Source organism: Rana temporaria, chromosome 3 (genome assembly GCF_905171775.1).
Source record: "Rana temporaria chromosome 3, aRanTem1.1, whole genome shotgun sequence".
Classification (NCBI taxonomy): Eukaryota; Metazoa; Chordata; class Amphibia; order Anura; family Ranidae; genus Rana; species Rana temporaria.
The window spans coordinates 46,552,954-46,567,499 of NC_053491.1; the positions used below are offsets into that span (position 1 = coordinate 46,552,954).

The 14,546-nt window shown below is 45.3% G+C and overlaps 1 protein-coding gene across 1 annotated transcript in view; it reads right to left on the bottom strand.

Moving 5' to 3' along the window:
• LOC120931250 (peptidyl-prolyl cis-trans isomerase FKBP8-like) overlaps positions 1-14,546 on the bottom strand; it is a 76,761-nt gene that overhangs the window by 16,165 nt on the left and 46,050 nt on the right. Inside the window, exon 7 of the mRNA XM_040342499.1 lies at positions 5,814-5,960. Coding sequence (XP_040198433.1) covers positions 5,814-5,960 — 147 coding nt within the window. The remainder of the gene's footprint in view (positions 1-5,813; positions 5,961-14,546) is intronic.

Sequence of the window (14,546 nt, forward strand, 5' to 3'; positions counted from 1 at the left end):
GTAATCTATAAGAGTACAGTACTGTATGTAAAAAATACACACCCCCCTTGTCCCTAGTGGTCTGCCCAGTGTCCTACATGTACTTTTATATAATAAAAACTGTTCTTTCTCCCTGCAAACTGTAGATTGTCCATAGCAACCAAAAGTGTCCCTTTATGTCAAAAATGGTTTTAGAGCAGCTAGAAAACAGCGATAATAAATTATAATCACTTGCAGAATTGTGCGATAGCGATTTGTGGGGAAATTCGTCATAAAAAAATAAAAGTAATGACAGCGACAATTCTGCAACTGAGCAAATTTCAGTGATTTTGATTTGATTACATTATTGAATAATTTTTATTATAATTATATTATAATTTGTTATAATAATTTATAAATATTTATTATATTATAATTTATGATTTTGTTTTTCAAACTTTATCATACCCGGGATGTCTACTAGACCAGGGCTCGACAAATCCCGGGCGCCAGGTCGCCATGGCGACTAGAAATGGGGCCCTGGCGACTTGGCTTGGAAGGGGGGGCAAAAAAAAAAAAAAAAAAAAAATTTTTTTTTTTTTTTTTTTTTGAGCTGGGGCCATCTGGTGGTGAGCCGTTGGTATTACAAGTTATTACCACCAGATGTGACTTGGCTTGGAAGGTGGGCAAAAAAAAAAAAGTCCCCAGCTCTTCCTTGTGTGAGCTGGCGCCATCTGGTGGTGGCCGTTGGTATTACAAGTTAAGCATTACAAGTTAAACAGCAATTCTAATGTCATTTTTCACTATTTTCACTGCCATCTTCTTCCCTCTAATTAGAACCCCTAAACATTATATATATTTTTTATCCTAACACCCTAGAGAATAAAATGGCAAACGTTGCAATACTTTCTGTCATGCCGTATTTGCGCAGCGGTCTTACAAGCGCACTTTTTTGGTGAAAAAATTACACTTTTTTTAATTAAAAAATAAGACAATAGTAAAGTTATCCCCATTTATTTTTTTTATATTATGAAAGATAATGTTACGCCAAGTAAATTCATACCCAACATGTCATGCTTCAAAATTGCGTCCGCTCGTGGAATGCAGACAAACTTTTACCCTTTAAAATCTTCATAGGCGACGTTTAAAAAAAATCTACAGGTTGCATGTTTTGAGTTACAGAGGAGGTCTAGGGCTAGAATTATTGCTCTCGCTCTACCAATCGCGGCGATACCTCACGTGTGTGGTTTGAACACCGTTTACATATGGGGGCACTGGTCACGTATGTGTTCGCTTTCTGCGCGCAAGCTCGTCGGGACGGGGCGCGTTTTCTGGCTCCTAACTTTTTTACCTGGCTCCTAGATTCCAAGCAAATTTGACAACCCCTGTACTAGACTCTTGTTTGGACAGATTTAAGTGAGTTATTCCTAAGAATTACAGGCCTACAATCTAAACCGCCAAATTTCCTTGCAAAATAATGGTACCGCTTTCAGCACCTAAAATCTGAAATAATCATACCGCCAGGGAGGTTAAAGAAAGTTGAAAAATAACAAAATCACTGGCTAGATCACCAGGTGAAAATAAAGGGGGAAAAAAAGCTTAAAAAGATCTAAGATTTAATAGGAAAAAATCAAAAAGTGAACTAACTCCATACACCCTTCATGTGACTCTGCCCCGTTCACCGCTGTACTTACCTCTGTGGATGGTGAGCTACCAGTGCCCACACAACTGATGTAGCAATCTGTGGATTTGGAATCTACACTCTTCTCTCTTATTTCTGCAGGGCTTCCAGGACGGATCTGAACAATTCTGATTGGTCAGCGCTGCCACAGAGAATCGATCTGATCCATCCTGAAAGACCTGCAAAAAGAGGAGGGAGAAGTTCATTTTTCAAGCACTATATAACTTGAATAGACTATGCATGGACTGTTTTCAGTGTGAAGATTTTTCTGATGATGTGGATATTAGGAAGTGAGCTGAGTGTATTGGACTGTAAATCTTACTGGTGAAAAGTTTTTACCTTTGAGTAGTCACCACTGGTGACTTACTGTAGATACTGAAAAATGGGCTGAGTTCTATAATGCAGAATTCACCGGTGACATGGATACTGGGGAGGGAGCTGTGTGTACTGGAACACAAATCACACTGGTGACATCATGTATACTGGGGAGTGGGTTGGGTCTATGGGAAGGCAGCTCTCACTGGTGACATGGATACTGGGAAGCGAGCTATGTATAATGTGTAGCACCCTCTAGTGTGTGCTACTAGTAGGGTAGGAAAAAGTTCATCTTGGCAGCTCTCTGGTGCCTCCCCCTGGTGTCTGGAAGGTTGAAGAACCTTCTAGAACTAGAGGGCAGGGGTTACATAGTTACATAGTTAGTCAGGTTGAAAAAAAAAACATCCAGTTCAACAACAAAAAAATAAACAAACAAAATAAAAAACACAATACAATCCCATACACCCAACTCCATACCCACAGTTGGTTGAAAGGAGTAAGATGGGCTGCCATATTTATGGGGCCTCCAATCCCCAGATGTGGGCTGGCAGGGGGCTGAGATAAGCCCATGAATAGACATGGGCCATTCCAGTAGGGGAGTCGGGTCTACGATGGAGAAGCAGTGCTGAGGATAGGCTGTCAGTGGTCTTTGAGTTACCCCTTACCGGGGAGGGGTTCTACCTCGGGCTGAGGGCTCAGGGAAACTGGCCTGGAAGGATACTAACACAGGAGGCAGTGGAAGGATTCATGCCGGAGAGACAGTGGGAAGAAGCAAGGAGAGACAGTGAGTAGATCAGCACGGTGCAGGGCCAGACAAGGGGGAGACTGTCATCTGAAGCAGGTCTCTCTTGAAGACTGCGTAGTGCCAAGTCTTCATCTAACCTTGCCCTGGGAGGTCTCCCTGTGTGTGTGTGCCAGTTGGGCAGGACTGGGGCAGAAGGTCAGTCAGGAGGACTGGGAGGAAGATCAGCCAGGTGTGGCTGGTGGCAGTCAGGTGGGCTAGCATTTTCTGCAAGCAAGTGGAGCTGTGATTAGTGGCCACATGGAAGCAGAAGGAGAAATGTCATGCTGTTCACTCATATTGCACTACTTTGTCATGGGACTGAGAGTTCCTGCCTGTAATGGGCCTTTGCTGAACTAGTGATATCCTGCTAGTTCCTACAGGAGTGAGCAGCAGGTGCTGTGCAGTGGAAACCAAGTCTGTGCAGGAGGAAGAAACAAGAGGACTTTTTGTAAATAGGGAGAAAGTTTCCCTTTGTTCATAGTATTGCACAGTTTCAAGTTCCATAATTCCCTACCCCATCCAAGTTATCAACCTCTAATAAAACATAAAAAACAAGCCAAGGACTGTTTTCTGTGTTAGAATGTGGGAATGAAATGTTATGTGACTGGCTGTGCAGCAGTGGGGACCCGGGATATTAGCGACTCCTACGTGGGTAGTGCTAAAAATGGAATACAGATCTAATTAGTGACATGGTTACTGGGAAGATTGCTATGTACAATGGAATGCCGATTTCACTGTAGACATGGTTACTGAGGAGAGAGCTGTGTGTACCGGAATGCAGATCTCACTTGTGATACGGTTAATGAAAAGTAATATGTGTGTAGTGCAATGCAGATACCAATGGTGAATAAGATAAATGTGGTCTAATACTCAAGAGAGGCCAATGTGTATCATGGGGTTGGTATCTTAATGGTAGAGTGTGCTCTGAAAGCAGAAACCAGGCAAATTTACAAATAGGCCTGAGGGGCTCTGCAGGGAAGGTCACGTTCACTTTTTTTTTTTAAATAAGATCAATTTTATAGGAAAGACCTTCTCCTTTAACCACCTTGGCGGTATTCCCGAGTCTGGCTCGGAGTAAGATTTCAATACCAAAAGCGGTAACCCCATACCTCCCAACTTTTTAAGATGGGAATGAGGGACACCTATCAGCAAAAGTATGCAGGCATAGGACACACCCTATTGCCACGCCCCTTTAAAGGAGAATTGTACAAAAAACAAGATTGGTTAAACTCATAAGTGCTTTTTTTTACCACCATTATTCCTTTTCATTGGCTTTTGGAATTTACAAATGCAGCAATTTAGAAATCCGATGAAAGGTTTAGCACTGGGAAACACTTTTTGATAGATAAATAGTGCATTTTATATACAACTATATAGATCAGACCAAAATGAGGGACAAATGAGGAGAATGAGGGACAGAGGGACATTGCTCCAAATCAGGGACAGTCCCCTTCGAAATCAGGGACAGTTGGGAGCTATGTAACCCCGAGCCAGACTCGGGCTCGCCTCGCAGCATCCACAGGCACAAGTTACTTACCTTGTCCCTGGATCCTGCGATGCATCCCCGCTGTGTGAGCGAGCGGTGTCCTCCTCGCTCGATTCACACAGTGCCTGTGTGCCACCAATCTCCGTTCCCTGCGACGTTATGACGCACGGGGGCGGAGAACGGCACCAAATTCAAAAAAGTAAATAAACACATTACATACAGTATACTGTAATTTTATAGATTACAGTACTGTATGTAAAAAATACACACCCCCCTTTATCCCTAGTGGTCTGCCCAGTGCCCTATATGTACTTTTATATAATAAAAACTGTTCTTTCTGCCTGCAAACTGGAGATTGTCCATAGCAACCAAAAGTGTCCCTTTATGTCAAAAGTGATTTTAGAGCAGCTAGAAAACAGCGACAATAAATTATAATCACTTGCAGAATTGAGCGATAGGGATTTGTGGGGAAATTCGTCATAAAAAAATAAAAGTAATGACAGCGACAATTCTGCAACTGAGCAAATTTCAGTGATTTTTATTTGATTACATTATTGAATAATTTTTATTATAATTACATTATTATTTGTTATAATTATTTATAGTTATTTATTATATTATAATTTATGATTTTGTGTTTTAAACTTTATCATACCCGGGATGTCTACTAGACTCTTGTTTGGACAGATTTAAGTGAGTTATTCCTAAGGCCCCGTACACACGTCCAAGGAACTCGACGGGCAAAACTCATCGTTTTGCTCGTCGAGTTCTGTGTGAAGCCACCAAGGATCTCGGCGAGCCAACTTTCATTAAACAACGAGGAAATAGAGAACATGTTCTCTATTTGGCTCGACGAGGAACTCGTCGGCTTCCTCCGCCGAAAGTGTACACACGACCGAGTTTCTCGGCAGAATTCAGCTCCGATCGAGTTTCTGTCTGAATTCTGCCGAGAAACTCGGTCGTGTGTATGGGGCCTAAGAATTACAGGCCTACAGTATAAAACGCCAAATTTCCATGCAAAATAATTGTACTGCTTTTGGTACAAAATTCCAGACATAATCATACCGGCAGGGAAGTTAAAACATTTATGTCAGGGAATGTAATTTTTGAATGGCAATTGTCCACAAATTTTCCTCTATAAATAGAATGAATGTTGCCGAAGGGATATTGAGAGAAATTTGGGCAAATTGGCCATGAAATTATTTGTAAATAGAGAGAATGTTGGGTGAATTGGCCATGAAATTGTCCCATAAACAAGAATAATGAAAAAAAAATTGTGGTCACTAAAAGAATGTAAAATATGTAAGTTGCCATTGCTGATCTCCTTCCAAAAATTCTCGCTGGTTATCACTGGCTTAACAAGTTACCCGTCTCTAGAAGATGTGTGCTGCCAGTAAAGTCAGGACAAAGGATCTTCATATTTGTTCTGGGTTTGTGACTCAAAATATAAATGTCAATGGATCATCATAACAGTAAGGTTACTTACTAATAATTGCATACGCAAAGTTCAGCAATGGCATCTTACATGTTTCTCCCATTACATTTTTTCTTTAAAGTTAGTGACTCTGAAAGAGAGACATGAGACTTACCCTCTGCTTTGTGCTGTGACGTTTAAGCGGATTTAAGTCATCTCTAAGCTTGAGATGAGCTTTGGGTTTAAGTCTCACTGGGGATTTGGTGATTTCAGGCTGTCCTTTTTGTCTCCTTACCAGCTTGGAAAGCTCTGCATGAATGGCCTGAAAGGAAACAAGTCATTGGACCAGAGTATGAATCTCTTGAAAATTACTCAAGTTTAGGAACAGTACAAATAAGGATTAGAGTGATCAGGTCTCACACATACCGTCAAGAATATATACATTTCTGGTGACTACCCTAAATAATTAGGCTAAGATACGAGCGGCGTAAGTCTCCTACGCCGTCGTATCTTCGGGTGCATATTAACGCTGGCCGCTAGGTGGCGCGTCCGTTGAGTTCAGCGTAGAATATGCAAATGACTAGATACGCGATTCAAAAACGTACGTGCGCCCGGCGCTTTTTTTCCCGTCGTTTACGTAAGGCTTTTTCCGGCGTAAAGTTAGTCGAACAAATAGCTGGCCTAGCCAATGTTAAGTATGGCAGTCGTTCCCGCGCCGAAATTTGAAATTTTTTACGTCGTGTGTGTAAGTCGTCCGTGAATGGGGCTGGACGTAATTTACATTCACGTCGAAACCAATACGTCCTTGCGGCGTACTTTGGAGCAATGCACACTGTGATATGTCCATGGACGGCGCATGCGCCGTTCGTAAAAAACGTCAATCACGTCAGGTCACAGATCATTTACATAAAACACACCCCCCTGTTCCACATTTGAATTAGGCGCGCTTAGGCCGGCCCATTTACGCTACGCCGCCGTAACTTAGGAGGCAAGTGCTTTGTGAATACAGCACTTGCCTCTCTGACTTACGGCGGCGTAGCGTATATGCGATACGCTACGCCGCCTCAAAGATATGCCTGGCTATTTGAATCTATCTATATGCCTACAGCCTACAAAAGTAGGACACATGTATGTAAACTGGCAAAGGGGTCCAGTGCAAGAAAATCAACACTCATCAGCCACTTTTTAAGTTACACCTGTTCAATTGCTCGGTATCACAAATTGCTAATTAGCCAATCACATGGCAGCAACTCAATGCATTTAGGCATCTAGATGTGGTCAAGACGACTTGCTGAAGCTCAAACTGAGCATCAGAATGGGGAAGAAAGGGGATTTAAGTGACTTTGAACGTAGCATGGTTGTTGTTGCCAGACAGGCTGGTCTGAGTATTTCAAAAACTGCTGATCTACTGGGATTTTCACACACACAGCCATCTCTAGGGTTTAGAGAGAATGGTTCAAAAAAGAGAAAATATCCAGTGAGCAGCAGTTGTGTGGAGGAAAATACCTTGCCGATGTCAGAGAATGGGTAGACTGGTTTGAGATGATAGAAAGGCATCAGTAACTTAAATAACCACTCGTTACAACTGAGGCCTCGTACACACGACCGGTTTCCTCGGCAGAATCCATCAAGAAACTTGGTGGGAGAGCTTTTTTTGCTGAGGAAACCGGTCGTGTGTACATTTTTCATCAAGGAAACTGTCGAGGAACTCAACAAGCAAAAAAGAGAGCAAGTTCTCTTTTTCCTCGACAGGAGTCTCAATTTGCTTGTCGAGTTTCCTTGTCGGGCTGGTTTTCGACGAGAAACTCGAGCGTGTGTATGCTAAGGAACCCGCGCTTGCTCAGAATAAAGTATGAGACGGGAGTAAAAGTAGCGTTTGTAATGGAGATAACACATTTTTCAAGCTGTAACAGACTGAAAAGTGCAAATCGTCTCTTACCAAACTTTTACTTAACACGCAGTAACATGAGATTAGCAAAAGCAGCCCCAAGGGTTGTGCCAGTGGAATCGAACTTCCCCTGCCGTTGTATGTGTTGTACTTCACCGCGTTTGAGAATGAGGAGATTTTCTCTTGACCGTGTGTACGCAAATGGCCTCCACAGTCACCAGATCTCAATACAATAGAACACCTTTGGGATGTGATGGAACGGGTGATTTGCATCATGGATGTGCAGCCGACAAATCTGTAGCAACTGCGTGATCTTATAATGTCAATATGGACCAAAATCTCTAAGGCCCCTTTCACACTGGGGCGTTTTTCGAGCGTTATTACAGCGTTATTCGAGCGTTTTTCTAACGTTATTCGAGCGTTATTACAGCGTTATTCGAGTGAAGCCTCATCTGCAATCCCAATGTGCTGGTAAAGCACCGCTAAGACCCTAACGTTTTAGGGTGTTTTTGCAGTGCCTCAGTGTGAAAGGGTAAGGCGTTTTTACAGCGCTTTTCAATTCATTTCAATGGAGAGGGGTGTTTTTGGATCGTTTTTTTCAGCGCCCAAAAGCTGCTCCAAAGATGCTGCTTGCAGGACTCCGTGTGAAAGGGTCCATTGAGATGCATGGAAAGTGTTTTATGAGCGTTTTAAGAGCGCTATTTTTAATGCTAAAACGCTGTAAAAACGCTTCAGTGTGAAAGGGGTCTAAAGGAATATTTCCAAAACCTTGTTGAATCTATGCCATGAAGAATGGCGGCGATCAGCGAATTACAGAGGGCCTGCGATATTGCGGCACGCATTCGGCACTGTCACTGTATTAATGACACTAGCTGGAAAGGGGTTTAACATAAAGAGTTAAATGTGTGCCTAGCCAGTGTTTTACCACACGGTGTTAGAAAATCTATTACTTTCCCGCTGACTGGACAAGGCTCTGCATTGTATAGGCATGCCAACCATATATGTAAGTTATACGATCGGCAAGCGGTTAAAGCAGGGGTCCCCAACCACTGGGCAGCGGCCCACTACTAGGCCGTGGCCTCTCATCAGCCGGGCTGCAGGTGCGGTGGTCGGTATGAGAGAGCCGGGTGGATCAGAGAAGCGTGCTGGTGAGAAGAGATGACATCATCTCTCTCTGTCTACACCACATCACCGCTCTTCCATCCTCAGTGCCGGCCTCTTCAGTGTCGGAGGTGCGGCAGGGAGCAGAGATGACATCATCTCTCACCACCCACCCTGCATCTCACTCTGTGGCAGACACCACTCTGGGGGCAGGCAAGTGACATTCCTCACCTGGTGGCAGGCAGGTGACATCCCTCATCTGATGGCAGGCAGCATTCCTCATCTGGTGGCAGGTGACATTCCTCATCAGGTGGCAGGCAGTGTGGCAAGTGACATTCCTCATCTGGTGGCAGGTGACATTCCTCATCTGGTGTCAGGCAGGTGACATCCCTCATCTGATGGCAGGCAGCATTCCTCATCTGGTGGCAGGTGACATTCCTCATCTGGTGGCAGGCAGGTGACATTCCCCATCTGGTGGCAGGCAGCGTGGCGAGTGAATATTCCTCATCTGGTGCCAGGCAGGGTGGCAAGTGACATTCCTCATCTGGTGGCAGGCAGGGGACATTCCTCATCTGGTGGCAGGCAGGTGACATTCCTCATCTGGTGGCAGGTGACATCCCTCAACTGATGGCAGGCAGCATTCCTCATCTGGTGGCAGGTGACATTCCTCATCTGGTGGCAAGTGACATTCCTCATCTGGTGCCAGGCAGCATGGCAAGTGACATTCCTCATCTGGTGGCAGGCAACGTGGCAAGTGACATTCCTCATCTGGTGGCAGGTGACATCCCTCAACTGATGGCAGGCAGCATTCCTCATCTGGTGGCAGGTGACATTCCTCATCTGGTGGCAGGTGACATTCCTCATCTGGTGTCAGGCAGGTGACATTCCTCATCTGGTGTCAGGCAGGTGACATTCCTCATCTGGTGTCAGGCAGGTGACATTCCTCATCTGGTGGCAGGCAGGTGACATTCCTCATCTGGTGGCAGGTGACATCCCTCAACTGATGGCAGGCAGCATTCCTCATCTGGTGGCAGGTGACATTCCTCATCTGGTGGCAGGCAGGTGGCATTCCTCATCTGGTGGCAGGCAGGTGGCATTCCTCATCTGGTGGCAGGCAGCGTGGCAAGTGATATTCCTCATCTGGTGGCAGGCAGTGTGGCAAGTGACATTCCCCATCTGGTGTCAGGCAGGTGACATTCCTCATCTGGTGGCAGGCAGGTGGCATTCCTCATCTGGTGGCAGGCAGCGTGGCAAGTGACATTCCTCATCTGGTGGCAGGCAGTGTGGCAAGTGACATTCCTCATCTGGTGTCAGGCAGGTGACATTCCTCATCTGGTGGCAGGCAGGTGACATTCCCCATCTGGTGGCAGGCAGCGTGGCGAGTGAATATTCCTCATCTGGTGCCAGGCAGGGTGGCAAGTGACATTCCTCATCTGGTGGCAGGCAGGGGACATTCCTCATCTGGTGGCAGGCAGGTGACATCCCTCAACTGATGGCAGGCAGCATTCCTCATCTGGTGGCAGGTGACATTCCTCATCTGGTGGCAAGTGACATTCCTCATCTGGTGCCAGGCAGCATGGCAAGTGACATTCCTCATCTGGTGGCAGGCAACGTGGCAAGTGACATTCCTCATCTGGTGGCAGGTGACATCCCTCAACTGATGGCAGGCAGCATTCCTCATCTGGTGGCAGGTGACATTCCTCATCTGGTGGCAGGTGACATTCCTCATCTGGTGTCAGGCAGGTGACATTCCTCATCTGGTGTCAGGCAGGTGACATTCCTCATCTGGTGGCAGGCAGGTGACATTCCTCATCTGGTGGCAGGTGACATCCCTCAACTGATGGCAGGCAGCATTCCTCATCTGGTGGCAGGTGACATTCCTCATCTGGTGGCAGGCAGGTGGCATTCCTCATCTGGTGGCAGGCAGCGTGGCAAGTGATATTCCTCATCTGGTGGCAGGCAGTGTGGCAAGTGACATTCCCCATCTGGTGTCAGGCAGGTGACATTCCTCATCTGGTGGCAGGCAGCGTGGCAAGTGACATTCCTCATCTGGTGGCAGGCAGTGTGGCAAGTGACATTCCTCATCTGGTGTCAGGCAGGTGACATTCCTCATCTGGTGTCAGGCAGGTGACATTCCTCATCTGGTGTCAGGCAGGTGACATTCCTCATCTGGTGGCAGGCAGGTGACATTCCCCATCTGGTGGCAGGCAGGTGACATTCCTCATCTGGTGTCAGGCAGGTGACATTCCTCATCTGGTGTCAGGCAGGTGACATTCCTCATCTGGTGGCAGGCAGGTGACATTCCCCATCTGGTGGCAGGCAGCGTGGCAGGTGACATTCCTCATCTGGTGCCAGGCAGCATGGCAAGTGACATTCCACATCTTTTGGCAGGCGACGTGGCAAGTCAAACGCTCGGGGCTCCCACTGATTCGGCATTATGGTGAGTTGAACTATTTCATTTTATATTGCAAAGTACGGGAATAATAGAAACAATGCGCTTCAATCATCCTGACACCATGGTGCCGGGATGATTGAAGTGCCAACACCAGCCACTAACCCCACAAATTTCCAACCAAAAATTGCATACCCCCGCGCACACAGGGGTAGAGTTACTAAAGGCAAATAGACTGTGCACTTTCATTTCCCACAGAGCTTAGTAAATGTGCTGAAGTTCCGCTGATTTCCATCATCCAATCATGTGCAAGAAAAATGCTAGTTTTTTTTTTTAAACATTCTTGCACGTAATTTGTTATTCTCTAAAAAGTGAAGCTTTACCCCATTGGATTTACTAAAAAAAAAAAATTGATACTGCACTTGCAAGGTGCACAGTCTATTTGCCGTTTGTAAATCAACCCTACAGTTTGAAATGACATTTGTCTTGTTTCGTTGAGCTTTATGTGTTAATATTAATATTATCCTGCGGGTAGAAATAATTAATCCATGGACGCAATCATTCTTTTGTTTCCTTCTTTAGAAAGTCTGACTCATTCGTGGCTCTAACTTATTAAGTACAATTGTAATCAGTCTGTGAGGATAGAAATGTAGATGATGTAAATGGAAACACAGTAACAATACATGGTGGAAGTATCCAAAGCAATTACCTCAAATGAAATATTATTTTTATACTGTGGTACGTATGTGTAGGGGCGTGGTCTGGCCATGCACACATGAGGACAAGACCTTCACCTACTCTATGATTATGCCCAGGGCCGATCCTAGGGTCACAGACGCCTGGGTGCAGAAATATTACTGGCGCCCCCATATGGGCATGGTCATCTTACTAACTCCTCCCCTTTACAAATGTTTCTATGGCTACGACTCAAACACAGAGATGCTCCCCTAAGAAGTCTTCATTAGTGTCCCCCATCAGAGCCCCCCCAGCAGGTGTCCCCCATCAGAGCCCCCCCAGCAGGTGTCCCCATCAGAGCACCCCACATCAGGTGTCCCCATATATCAGTACTTGTCCAATAGATCCATGTAGCTCGGGCGTGCTGGGAGCAGAAGCACATTACAGGGGGCGGGGCATATGTGGCATCTTTGGTTACTTGGAGGGTGGCACTCGGAGAGCATTTCTGGGAGTGCACGGGATGATTGGCAGCAGCTCTGGCCAACCCAGAAGCCTCTCATCACACCGCCTATGGGAAAAAAAACAACACACGTAGAGGGGGTGGGGCAGACAGGAGACTGCTCCATGCACAACGGACAGAATTAATTAGTGGAGCCTAGTACCGAAACGTGTTCCAGTACTAGGCTCCACTGTGGTACCCAGCCCGGATTCCGGGGACAGCGGGAGGTATGGGCTCTTGTCAGTTGCCAGTGGAGAGAGCAAGCGGGATGGGGAACCGCAGCACCCGCTACATGCACTTTGCCTCTGTACACAGACAAGGAGGAGGGAGGGGAGCACTTGGAGCTTCGGCGCCCCCACCTCTGTGGCGCCTGGGTGCGGAGCACCCCCTGCACCCTGCCTAGGATCGGCTCTGATTATGCCTGGGAAGAGCAAGGGCTCCCCAAACCCACAACCCGAGAATACAAAAAGGAGTTATCAAATGCTTCTTCCTAGTTGGCAAGGAGATATTATATTATATTATATTATATTATTATATTATAATTTATGATTTTTGTGTTTCAAATTTTATTATACCCGGGATGTCTACTAGACTCTTGTTTGGACAGATTTAAGTGAGTTATTCCTAAGAATTACAGGCCTACAGTATAAAACGCCAAATTTCTATGCAAAATAATTGTACCGTTTTCAGCACCTAAAATCTGAAATAATCATACCGCCAGGGAGGTTAAACAATATTTTAGCGATTGAGTTTACATATACACTAACATTTAAGAAGAGATCCACTTTAAGAAGCAGTATGAGGCCACTTTCAGGCAGGACAGGTGCTACCACTAGGCAAACTAGGCAGCCACCTAGGGCGCACTGCTGCCTAAGGCGCCCGGCCATTGGTGTTCCTATTCTTGTCTCTCTGCAGCAAGCAACTAAGGCCGCGTACACACGATCGGTCCATCCGATGAGAATGGTCTGACGGACCGTTTTCATCGGTCCAAACCGATCGTGTGTGGGCCCCATCGGTCAAAAAAATAGGAACTTGCTTTAAAATTGAACCGATGGACGCCTAACCTATAGGTCAAAACGGATCGTTAGTATGCAAAAGCATCGGTTAAAAACCTGCGCATGCTCAGAATCAAGTCGACGCATTCTTGGAAGCATTGAACTTCGTTTTTTTCAGCACGTCGTTGTGTATTACGTCACCGCGTTCTGACACGATTGGTTAATTAACCGATGGTGTGTGGGCGCGACGGACCATCAGTCAGCTTCATAGGTTTCATCGCGGACCGTTCTCATCGGATGGACTGATCGTGTGTAGGAGGCTTAAAGGGTCACTAAAGGAAAACAATTTTTTTGCTGAAATGACTGTTTACAGGGTATAGAGACATAAAAGTTAACTGATTCCTTTTAAAAATGATTAAAAATAGATTAAATTCAATCATATAATGTACCTGCAGTTTCACTTTCATTTTTAAACTGGTTTCATGTTTCTGTGAATTAAAGAGACCCACAGAACAAAAACAAACAAATCCAGGGCAGTGTTTTGTTTTTAAAATGAATCTGATTGGTTCTGAGGAGTTTTAGACACACAGCTTGGACCACAGTGAAAAGCTGCCATGAGATTTTTCATAAGGAGCCAGACAAGCAGGAAGTGTGGAGATCACAGCAGAATTACAGCTACTTCAAAGCAAAAATGAACAATGAGGACATGAAACCAGGACTGCAGTAAGGTAAAGGAAGCTATTTAGTTTAAAAAAAAAATTCCTTTAGTGATCCTTTAACCTCCCTGGCGGTCTTCCCGAGTCTGACTCGGGGTTAGATTTTCTTGCTACTATCGGTAACCCCGTGTCAGTCACGGGCTTGCCTCGCTAGATCCACAGGCACTTTTTACTTACCTTGTCCCTGGATCCAGCGATGCCACCGCGCTGTGTGAGCGAGCGGGACCTCGCTCGATTCACATAGTGCTTCCGTGTGACGCCGATCTCCGTTCCCTGCGACGTTACGACGCACGGGGACGGAGAACGGCGCCAAATTCAAAAACGTAAACAAACACTTTACATACAGTATACTGTAATCTTATAGATTACAGTACTGTATGTAAAAAATACACACCCCCCTTGTCCCTAGTGGTCTGTCCTGTGTCATGCATGTCATTTTATATAATAAAAACGGTTCTTTCTCCCTGCAAACTGTAGATTGTCCATAGCAACCAAAAGTGTCCCTTTATGTCAAAAATAGTTTTAGAACAGCTAAAAAACAGCGATAATAAATTATAATCACTTGCAGAATTGTGCGATAGCGATTTGTGGGGAAATTCGTCATAAAAAAAAAAAAATAATGACAGCAACAATTCTGCAACT